The sequence below is a fragment of the Oryzias latipes genome, chromosome 4 (genome assembly GCF_002234675.1).
Source record: "Oryzias latipes chromosome 4, ASM223467v1".
In the NCBI taxonomy this organism is placed as follows: Eukaryota; Metazoa; Chordata; class Actinopteri; order Beloniformes; family Adrianichthyidae; genus Oryzias; species Oryzias latipes.
The window spans coordinates 31,626,669-31,638,923 of record NC_019862.2 but is presented as its reverse complement, the minus strand read 5'-3'; the positions used below and the strand labels follow the sequence as shown (position 1 = coordinate 31,638,923).

The following is a 12,255-nucleotide window of genomic DNA, read 5'->3' as shown; positions in this document are numbered from 1 at the left end:
CTCTCTCTAACATCCCTCTCTTCTTCCCTTCTTTCCTTTTCCGTCCGGTCCAACACCAGAAATTTTCAAACATGGTTGAAATGAATAAAGTTTGGCCTCAATTACAAAAGGGGTTTATTCAGACATACCTCTGGTTTGTCAGAAGATTCATAACCCCTCTTGTTAAAGTAAAATATGTCCAACACAAGAGGCCCTCAGCTCTCATCTGCCTGCCTAGCTGTTGGACAGGACAAGTAAAAAAAAAAGAAGAAAAAAATAATAACATATAAACAATACAGATAATGTTCACACACGCATACTTATACCTTCAAACCAACTAGTGTGAAATATTTCATGCAATCACACAAACTATTAGTGCAAAGGTGAGCTAACGCCTGTGTTTAAGTGAGAGTTTATGTTCTTTTAAAATGGATGGTGGAATGTGAAAAAAAGGAAGAAGAGTGACTAGCCATCCCCACACCAAGACCCCCGCCGCAGCAGCAGCGGTAGCCAGAACCCCCCAGTGCCACCCGGCAGCAGGTAGAGAACAACCGCCCCCTGGGCGATCACATCCGCCACCCAGGCCAGGGTCAGCAGGACCGCTGCGAGGCCCCCAGAGCAAGAGAGCAGGGAGGCATGGGGGGACAGAGAGCACCCCCCCTGCCACGCCAGGAGGGCCCAACGCTGGGCCCCGCCCGAGAGGGGTGCCCACAGCCCCAGACCAGCACCTCATCACCACCCAGGAGTTCTGGGCATCCCCCCCGCCCGGACCCAGGACCCCCCAAGGGAGACCCGCTCCGCGCTCCAGGCAGCCACCAACCACGGTTGGTCCAGAAAGGAGAAAGGCAGGGGCCAGCCGCCCCCGCCCAGGAGGGGGGCACCGCGGGGAGAAGGGGGCCCACGAGGGTGTTGTAGACATGGCCCGACCAGGCTCGGCCACAGTTGGAAATTTGGCGAGGTCCAGCAACCGGGGGCAAAGACCAGAACCTACCCCAAAGGGACACAGACACCCCCGGCTCCGGTGTGAAGTGATCCCTGGCTTCTAGCCTTGCCAGAAAGCTCAGGGATCCCTCTCCCTACGTGGAGACAGGGCCGCTGGGCCCAGGAAACCAGCACCCAGGGGACACGGCCGCCGTTGCCAAGGCACAAAACGGAAAAAAAAGAATAAAATACATTTAAAATACGGTATGACATCACAGCTTTTTATTGGCTCTTTTTATTTTAAGCGATGACATCATGACTAATCCATGTCTCACAAAAACGACATCATAACGTGTCATAATCTGTCGTCACAGCCTTGTTTTGTTGTTATGATGAAATATGACATCACTGATGACATCAAACACATCACGCAACATGTCATTTGACTCCATCATATTTTTTCATATATATCACCCCCGACTCTTGAAACTGCAATCTCACAGACAGCAGTTAAAGCACTAGATCCGCAATCAGAGGAGCATTTGCTGGTCAAGTTTTTAAAGCCTTTATTTTAGAACAGTTTTTAAGAACTTCCATGATGAGTTTCTTTAGAAGAACTGCGGTGAACATGGACTTTCTTCAGGAGGGCCAACTAGATTGTTTGCACCAAGAAAATGACAGTTTACGTCACAGGATTGAAACTCTTCGTGGCACTTTGGGTAACAGCAAAAAGGTGGAGGAAATGCACAAAGACGTCGACAAACGGAAGAAAGCGGCCTCTAAACTGAACAAAAGTTTGAAAAAAGAACTTGACAAACTAAGTAGGCAGCTTCGGATTCAGATCGATTTGGAAAACAAATGTAAACGTTACCAGGACAAGATAGAAACGCTCAACCGCATGAATGAAATGTATCAAAGACAAACAACAAGCGTCATAGAACAACTGTCGGACAAGAAAACCCTGGAAAACAAACTGAAGGGGCTGAAAGCCAAGGAAGCGCTTTTGAGAAACAATAAACTCCAAATTGAGAAAGACTTGAGGTGCGCTGACCCTTCACAATACAACGCTTTCAAAAAGATCAAAGAAAAAGAAGTTTTAGTCCAACAGTTAGAAGAGGAAACAGAAACTCTTGAACAAAAGCTCAGAGAAATGCAGGTTTCTGTCCAGGAAAAGGAAAACTTGACCAAACATTTGCAAGCCTTACAGAACAAAGAGACCTCTCTGCAAAATGCTGGTTCCAAGCTAACATCTAAGATCAACAGGCTGAAGAAAGAAAAGAAAAAGTACGACTTGATGATACAGGAACTGGAGGCGGAACAAAGGATTCTTGAAGAGAAGAGGAGACAAATTCAGGAGCTGGAGGAAGATCATGAGGAGATAAAAGAGACTACGAAAGCTTATAAGCTTAAGGTTAGCCAAATGAAAGAAAGAAATGTGGCTCTTTCCGAGGAACTCCATCAAACCCAAACTGCTGTTAAAAGCAAAGAAAATGCTGAAGCAGAATTGTTGGCGTTACGGAACGAAAAAAGTCTTCTCAAGAACGACAAACTCAGGCTCCAGCAGGAGATTCAAAAATTGAAGATGGAGAACGGTGTCCAGATGCACAGCATGAGTGTTGAGAGGGACGCTTTGGAGCTAAAAATCCAGAAAGAAAAAGAGGCCATCCAACACACACAACAGGAAGTCTGCGCTCTGCAACGGGACCTTCAGGTGAAGCAGGATGCTCTTCAGCACAAAGAAGAACTGGAGGAAGAACTGTCCGAACTGAAGGCGCAGAGAAAAGATGCTCAGAACTCAAGTTTCAAGCTGAGGTGTGAATTACAAAAGCTTCAAAATACTGGTGGCGACTGCAAATTACTGAAGCACGAACTTAAGGTGGAAAAGACGATTCTTTACTTCAAAAGGCAGAAATTGAAAACTTTCAAAAGAGAATATGAAGATGTTACCACAGATGTGGAGAAGGAGAAACGAGACATTGACACACTCAGGACTGAAAACCAGGCTCTGCTGGGAGAAATCCAAGCTTTAGAAAGAGTTGTGAAAAGGAAGGCCGAGGCAGAAGCAGAGCTGGGTGGTTTGAGGAACGAAAGCTCTCGTCTTAAAAACAGCGTACAAAGACTGAAAGTAGAGATTCAAATGAAAAAGACTGAGCTTCAACGTCATTCTAACCTCATTTGGGAAGGAACTGTCAGCTCGTCGGATCCACAAGCTCTGTTAGGGGCAGTTCGAGAAGAACAGCGTGCTGTCGAGCTTTTAAAAAGGGAAGCCACATACCTGAAGACTCAACTGCATGAATTGGAACTATCTTCAACATTCCAAGGAGGTTTGAGAGGAGAACTGAGGGGCCTGTTGGCTCAGAAAAAGTCAGCAGAGGAAAATAATTCCAGGCTGAAAAAGAAAATCCGACAACTCCAAGAGGAACACAAAGAGGTGATCGAAATACGAGGAGAAGTTGTGGCACAAAGCAAGGCTCTGGATGCTTTGAATGCAGAAGAAAAGGAGTTGGAGGAAGCTTATAACAGCATCAAGGCTGATATCGTGGCTCTTGGATACGGCAAAGGTCAACTAAAACTTGAAAAAGAGGTCCTGTCGGGGCAAATCCAGGAGAAAAAGAAGGTTTTGCAAAAGAAGGGCGAGGTAGAAGCTGAGCTGTGTGCTCTGAAGGAAGTTAGCAGTTCTCTCAAAGACGGCATAGAACTGATCAAACAGGAGATTGAAAGAGAAAAGGCTGAATTTGAGCGGATCAGTGAGTCTAAGGAGCTTCCTGACACACTGATCTCAACTTTGACGAAGAAAGTTTGGGAAGAAAAGTTTGCCGTTGAAAATTTAGAACAGGAAGCTGACGTTCTCAAGCGCAAGCTCCAAGACCTGAAAGTTTCTGTTCAGCAAAAACAAGGCGTAGAAAATGAGCTGCGTCAGGTTTCTGCACAGAAACGGTCGGCGCAAGACAATATTTCAGAGATGGAGCGTGAAATCACCAATCTTCAGAGCACGCTCCATCAATACGATAAGATCAATGCTGAAGTTCTGTCAGAAAGCAAGACTCTACATGCTTTGCATCAGCGACAAAGGGAGTTGGAAAAAGAACAGGAGAGCATCCAGGCTGAGATCTCAGCTCTTCAAGTCAACAACAGCAAACTGGCTGCTGAAAATCAGACCCTGTCAGAGAAACTCCAACAACAACAACAACTTGGGAAAAAGAAGACAGAGGCAGAGGAAGAGCTGCGTGCTCTGGGGAGAGTTACCGCTAGTCTCAAAGACAGCATAGGAACCTTGAAGCAGCAGATTAAAAGTGAGACGGCTAAGTTTGGAGGCGTCTTCCAAGACGGTGCGCATGAAGCCATGCCTGACCCATCAGACGTCTTCAAGGATTTCTCCAGGAGAATTGCCGACCAGAAGATTGTCGTTGAGAATTTAAAACTGGAAGCCGACAATCTCAACAGCAAATCCCAAGAAATGCAAGAACTTAACAAGCAAATACCATTATTGGAGAAACAGCTTTTGGACCTTGATCGACGAAAACAGTTATTGCAGGAAAATGTTTCCACGACGGCGCGAAAAATCTTAAAATTTCAGGAGAAAAAAAAGAGCTACATCAGCATGAATGAAGAAGTTGTGGCAAAGAACAATGAACTTAAGAAACTGTACAGAGAACAAAAGAGGGTGGAAAAAGAATATGAGGCAGCAAAGACTGAAATTAATGCTGTTCGAGCCAGCACTAGCAAACTGAGGGAGGACAATTACATTCTAACCAAAAAACGTGAGTCCTCACAAAAACGTGTGCAGAAAATGAAAAAAAAACAGCCAAACCAGGGGGCTTCAAATGTAAAAGAGCCGGTTTTGAAGAAAAGTGTTTCACCAAGTAAACATTTGAAAGAAAACCCTCCACCGAAAACCCCCAAATTGAAAAGTCCTGATCCTGTCTTAGAAAGCTCATCTGATGACGATTTAACCCTCGATGACATTTCAGAGCTTCCTTTTGACACTCCTTCCCTCAGTGACTTCTGAATTCAGCAAACTGATATAAAAGACATTTTTTTAGATTTATAGATCAGTTATATAGTTGTTAGAAGACTCAGACTCTTTGTTTTAGTTAACTTATGGGCTGTTTTTTTATTTTCACTTTCACTTTTATTGTATGTTTTTACTGTGTATTTGTCATTAGCTTAAACTAGAAGTAGGTCTTTTACATCTCTATTTTTGTTTTTATGGTAATATTCTGTTTTACTTTAGGAAAATAAATTAAATCAGTAAATTCAAATTAGTGAACCATAATGTACTTTGTTTAATAGGTATCAGTATTATTTAGATGTAGGAATATCTGGGATTAATGTTTTAAATGTTTAGATTTGACGGGGGTGGGGGTGGGATGGGCATCTGCGGGAATCGGATCTCCTTGTGACCGGGCCCCAGCACTGAGACATGAACACCATGACAAAGGGTAATGGACCAGCACAGGAGGAAGGCAGAGACAAGACTTAAATACAGACAGGGCAGACAAGACACAGGTGAAAACGATCAGGGCAGATGGGGACCAAAGGAAGTAAAACTCAAGAAACAAGACATGACAGGGAACCTTTCAAAATAAAACAGGAAACAGAACCAAACAAGACAGAACAAGAACCAAGACGAAAAACAAGACACAACAAACTCAAAACATGACACAAAAGACATGATTATTAAGTATTTCTACTTAATATTTACTATTCCATTGCAATGGCACAAATGGAATTTAAATGGAGTAGATGTAACTCAAATACTGTGTAAACTACATAGAAAATATATGTAAAAAATGGAAGAAATTGAGTTGATCTACCTGAAACCATTCACAGGAGATAACTTGTAAAATGACTGCCAAGAAAATCTATTTTACACTCTAAAAAGTAATACTGCACATTACTTAATTAACTCAGTGAAACGTTGGTTGTTTCTACAGCGGAAAAGCACATTTTGAACATAGTGAATCCTCGATCAAATTTCTTTAACTCATTGACACAACATTCAGGCACACATGAACCTGGAGGACAAGGTTCGGCCGGTACTTGTTAAGCCCGTTGAGTTGGCGACTGAAAAAGTCATGGCGGCCTGAAAGTTTTAAGCTTTACACGGGTGCTCCCACCTGGTATTGGAATTGATTTCGACTCTAGTCCCAAACTGGCTCCAAAAAATGTCAAACAACATATTGAAATTGTACAAAATATTCCTAGTGGTATAACCTGTAAAATATGTCTATTAGTAACATTAAGTGGCTGCCGACATGTCAATTCAATTCAATTCAATTTTATTAATACGACACTATGTATTGACCTCAGTTCGCCAAAGTGCTGTGGAGCATTAAGCAGGAGAAATTTCAGACTAACTAATAAAACAAAACAAAAATCCATTTTGTACAAATGAATATAAAACATAAAAACAGTTCAGTAAAAAGCAATAACTACAATTATAAAAGCTATTAAAACAAAGATTGTAAAATAGAATATTAAGTACTGCTTGTCTGGGGCGGGGGGTGCTGTCCGGGGATGGGGTCACAGGCAGGGCCCCTGGTGGGGTGGAGGAGCGTTGTATCATTTTGTTCTTCTTTCAAAAAAATGTTGTTTTTTTTTAATTCCTTTTTTTCCAAAAACTGATTAGAACCTTTTAGGTTTGGAGTTGCTGGACCCAAAAAGGCAGACAGGGACTTAGTTTGATTTAAGGGGTTGGGCGTTGGATCTTTGGCGTTGGTCTTGGTTCTTTGGGGTTTTGTTCTTTGGGGTGGATTGAGAGTTTCTTGTGGCTTTTGTTCAGGAGGCTTGGGTTCTGGAGGCTTTGGTTCTGGTGGCTTGGGTGTGGACGTTGGCATTGGCTTTGGCTTGGATCGATGAGTCCTTCATTAGAGTAGACGAACCGACAAATGCTGGAGGGCGAGATGGACTAAAATAGGTTCACTAATTGGATGCTAAACAGGTGTGTGAGACCGGATCCTCAAGCAGGTGTGCGGGGTTGACCCCGACGCCTGACAGAACCATGATTCAGTGAAATTACAAAACCTTTTTTCATCAGGCTGTTTTTCTGTTTCATGTCGAACTTTTCAGCATAGTGTTGGTCTGCTATGCTATAACTAAATACAAATTATATATATCATTACATAAAAATATAAATAAAAAACATAAAATGCATTAAAAGTAATATAACAGTAATAATGAATAATAATAATTAATAAAAAAAACAAGTATTTAATAAATAAACATACAAACAAACATATAACTCTGCCAGAGTGTATCTTTTGGATCACTCTGCCAGTCCCAAGCCTGGAAAAAAGAGGAGGGTGTGTTTCTTGTTTTTCTATTCCATGTCACATCTAAGCATCTGTTTCCCTTCTGCCATCTCTGTGCCTGCCAATTAAATAGATGATGAAGACCTCCTGTGACGGTCCCTTTAAAGCAGGGGTCTCAAACTCAGTTGACCTTGGGGCCACTGAAGGCAGGGTCTACCACGCAAACTGTTAGTGCAAAGGTGAGCTAACACCTGTGTTTAAGAGAGAGTTTATGTTCTTCTGAAATGAATGGTGGAATGTGAAAAAAAGGAAGGGGGAGTGACCAGCCATCTGCAAACCAAGACCCCCGCCGCAGCAGCCGCGGCAGCCCCCAGCGCCACCCAGCAGCAGGTAGAGAACAACCGCCCCCCGGGCGATCACATCTGCGACCCAGGCCAGGGTCAGCAGGACCGCCGCGAGGCCCCCAGACAGGGAGGACAGAGGACAGAGAGTGCCGCCCCAGCCCAACCAGAAGAGCAGCCCCCCCCGACGCGCCAGGAGGGCCCAACGCTCTGGGCATCCCCCCGCCCCAACCCCAGGTACGACCAGGACCCCCCAAGGGAGACCCGCTCCGCACTCCAGGCAGCCACCCACCCGGCCCACCCTTGGTCTAGGAAGGAGAAAGGCAGGGGCCAGCCGCCCCTGCCCAGGAGGGGGCACCCCGGGGAGAAAGGGGCCCACGAGGGTGTTGTAGACCAGGCTCGGCCACAGTTGGAAATTTGGCGAGGTCCGGCACCCGGGGGCAAAGACCAGAACCCACCCCACAGGGACACAGACACCCCGCTCAGGTGTGAAGTGATCCCTGGCTTCTGGCCTTGCCAGAATCGTAAATGGTAAATGGCGTATACTTGTATAGCGCCTTTCTTCCTACAAGGACAAAGCGCTTTACAGTCACAGACCCATTCACCCAGTCACACACACATTCACTCACACATTCACACAGGCGCCCGCCTACCACCAGAGGCAAGGTGGGGTTCAGTGTCTTGCCCAAGGACACTTCGACACATGGGCGTGCAAAGCGGGAATCGAACCTGCAAAATTACGATCATGAGTCGACCGCCCTACCGCTGCACCACAGCCGCCCCAGAAAGCTCAGGGATCCCTCTCCCTGCGTGGAGAGAGGCCCGCCGGGCCCAGGAAACCAGCACCCAGGGGACACGGCCCAGTACCCCCTACCAGGGATGGGGTAGGGCAGTGGTCCCCAACCCCCGGGCTGTGGACGGACCGGTACCGGTCCATGGGTCATTTGGTACCGGGTCGCACAGAAAGAATAAATAACTTGCATTTCTTCTGTTTTATTTATTTCAGAATCTGAAAGATGTTTTATTTTGAAAAATTGCCAGATTCTCTGGTACAATGGTCTATTCAGGGCTGCTCATTACGTCCATCACGATCGACAGGTCGATCTTCGAAGACATGATGGTAGGATCGCAGGCCAGCAAAGATAGATAAAAAAAGTACTTCTTTTTTTTTTTTTTAACTTGTCCTGTCCAACAGCTGGGCAGACAGATGAGAGCTGAGGGCCTCTTGTGTTGGACATATTTTACTTTAACAATAGGGGTTATTAATCTTCTGACAAATCAAAGGTATGTCTGAATAAACCCCTTTTGTAATTGAGGCCAAACTTTATTAATTTCAATCATGTCTGAAAATCTTGGGTGTTGGACCGGATGGAAAAGGAAAGAAGGGAAGAAAAAGGAGGGATGTTAGAGAGAGAGGGGGGTAGGAGGGTGATAATAGGAGGGGAGGGGGGATAAGACCATGAAGCAGCATAAAGCAACAAGTTTACTGGTTGTTTATCGTTACGGTAAGGTTCAAATGTAGTACAAAAAGGGCGGGGCCTTCCACACACACACTAAAATGTTATCAACACACCTGTTAGCTGCAAAAATGTCCACATGTCGACATGCACACAAAACAGATAGTGTTCACACGCATACTTATGCCTTAAAACCAACTAGTGTGAAATATTTCATTAAACCATGCAAACTGTTAGTGCAAAGGTGAGCTAACACCTGTGCTCAGGTGGGTGTTTATGTTCTTCTAAAAATGGATGGTGGAACGTGAAAAGGAGGGAGAGTGCCCAGCCAAAAAAAGGGGTCCACAAGGGGTGTTGTAAATATGGCCCGACCAGGCTCGGCCACAGTTGGAATTTTTTTTTTTTTTTTTTTAACTTGTCCTGTCCAACAGCTAGGCAGACAGATGAGAGCTGAGGGCCTCTTGGGTTGGACATATTTTACTTTAACAAGAGGGGTTATTAATCTTCAGACAAACCAAAGGTATGTCTGAATAAACCCCTTTTGTAATTGAGGCCAAACTTTATTAATTTCAATCATGTTTGAAAATCTTTGGTGTTGGACCGGACGGAAAAGGAAAGAGGGGAAGAAGAGGGAGGGACGTTAGAGAGAGGGGGGGTAGGAGGGTGATAATAGGAGGGGAAGGGGGGTAAGACCATAAAGCGGCATAAGGCAACAAGTTTACTGGATGTTTATCATTATGGTAAGGTTCAAATGTAGTACAAAAAGGGCGGGGCCTGTCCACACACACACTCAAATGTTATAAACACACCTGTTAGTTGCAAAAATATCCACCTGTCGACATGTACACAAAACAGATAGTGTTCACACGCATACTTATGCCTTAAAACCAACTAGTGTGAAATATTTCAGTCATTCAATCATGCAAACTGTTAGTGCAAAGGTGAGCTAACACCTGTTCTCAGGTGAGTGTTTATGTTCTTCTAAAATGGATGGTGGAACGTGAAAAGAAGGAGGGAGAATGCCCAGCCACCCCCACCCCAACACCCCCACCGCAGCAGCAGCGGCAGCCGGAATCCCCCCAACACCACCCGGGAACTGGCAGGGAACAACCGCCGCCCGGGCGACCAAGCCCGCCACCCAGGCCAGGGCCAGCAGGACCGCCGCAAGGCCCCCAGAGCCAGAGAGCAGGGAGGCGCAGAGGGAAAGAGAGCGAGAGAGTGGGCAACCCTGTCTGGTTCCTCTTCCAAGAAAAAACCTGTTGGAAGTCTGTTTATTAGTTCTAACTGATGCATTGGGGTTGTGATATAGTATTTGGATCCAATTGATGAATGATTCTCCAAACCCAAACTTATGGAGGGCAGCAATAAGGAACTTCCAATTTACTCTATCAAAGGCTTTTTCAGCATCCAGTGATAATATAGTCATTTCCTGGTTTTTAATGGTGGCAAAGTCTATTACAGGGGTCACCAACCTTTTTGAGACCGAGGGCTATTTCATTCGCAGTAAGTGGTATGAAGGGCGCCACTAAAAACCTCCTAGCCCCCCCCCCCCCCCCCCCCCCCCCCAAAAAAAAAAAAACAAAAAACAAAACACAATTTGAGGACTTCCTTTTGTGTGCCCTATTTTTATTTGCTCATTTTACACACAAAAACATGCATGAATTTTTTAGACTCGTTTTACAGGGGGGTCAAAGTCAGTTGCAGAGGGGGCCTAAATCCAAAACAGACTTTAAGTTGCAGCCACACAAGATAAATATTTATTGAACACACTAAAGCTAAACTTTTAAACCTTTAAAAACGTTAACTTAATTTTAACTTTTTAAACATAAATGTGAATAAAAACAGACAGGAATATTAATCCAGAATAATAAATATATTCTGTCAAATTATGCAAATATGAACAAACAAAGCCAGGATATAATAATAATTAGAAATAATAAATCAAATTATTCCGTTTTCTTTGCTCTTTTGTCATTTTCTTAGAGCTCAACTCCTGACATCATTTTTTAGCAATAAGTTCATTTCTGCTTGGTGTGTGATGATCTGTGTGTGCCTCTGGTCCTGTGTGTGTGTTTTTGGTCCTGTGTGTGTCTTTGTGAAATGTATCAGAGGGATTTGATTATTTAAAAAACCTGTTATTGTGAAAATCATGTTTAGGTCTCATAAAACATTAAAAACTAAATCATAGAGCTCATCACTGGGATTACTCCAAAAATATTTGGCATTTTTCTAATTTTGTGCAACACCAACATTAAAAATCCTCCAAAATCCTCAATACTTTCATAAACAAATTATTTATTGTTTATTCATGGTCTGAAAAAATGCAGCTGTTTTCCAGCCTGCATTACCTGCTGTCTTTATTTATAAGTAACTATCACCAACTAAACAACCGTAAAAATAAATTTATATGGAAAATACAGACAATTATTGAAAATGTCCGCAATAATTAGTAAAGAATGACATTATTAAAATGAGCTGAGTCATAAGCTACCCCATGATCCAGGTGTAGCGCAATGGTCTCCATGCGACGTTTCACCTCGCAAGCTGCGCCCACTACCCCTCCCCTTCTCCTCCTCACACACACACACGCGCCTTTTTCTCAAAGGCGGGAACGCTGATTCGTAAGTTTCAGGCCGTTCCATACTCTGCCATATATTTCACAATAGCAGAACTAAAGTGCATCAATTACCAATAGCAAGCACTGTATCACTACCCTCTAATATCCAGGCCGGTACCGTTGCGCTCAAGTCTTGATTCACTATCTTCTTACTTAGAAGCAGCTCCACTGGACATGTCTGAATCAGCTACCTGTGCCTCATGCAAAGCACAACCCCCGTTTGTCAAAAATGACACTCACATAAGTTAGCGGACAATCATATCTGTCTGTTTATTTTGAACACCCCCACCACCAGCCAAACAGCATTAACCTCAATTCTGCTCACAGCTCCCTCACTTATGGTGAGCAATTTAACACACCAAGATTCCCCACTTCCCATGAGTCAAGCTGAAGGCGGGGCTAACCCCCAGATCACCACAATATATTGATTTGCTATATGAGCAGTACTATTTTTGGAGCATTCCCGTTAAATTATATTTAGCCTTCCAATCATTTTTTTACATTCTCGCTTTAACTGGGACAGTGATCTTTGTGTCTTTTGTGGAAATGATCTAGAAACGGTGAAATGGTTGTCTTTCCTTTCGAATGTTTGCATGTAAAAAAGTTTTGGTCTTCTTTTCATAATTGGCTTAAAGCCAAAGATATCATCATTAACCCTTTAAATTGGAATATAATTAAAATTTGAT

General features: G+C 43.9%; 1 protein-coding gene across 1 annotated transcript; it reads left to right on the top strand.

Moving 5' to 3' along the window:
• The first annotated feature begins 898 nt into the window (after positions 1–898).
• Positions 899–4,919, top strand: LOC111947405 (plectin-like). The gene has a single exon (XM_023954604.1). It carries the CDS (start codon positions 1,496–1,498, stop codon positions 4,907–4,909), a length of 3,414 nt encoding a protein of 1,137 aa, XP_023810372.1. The 5' UTR covers positions 899–1,495; the 3' UTR covers positions 4,910–4,919.
• Positions 4,920–12,255: the final 7,336 nt, after the last annotated feature.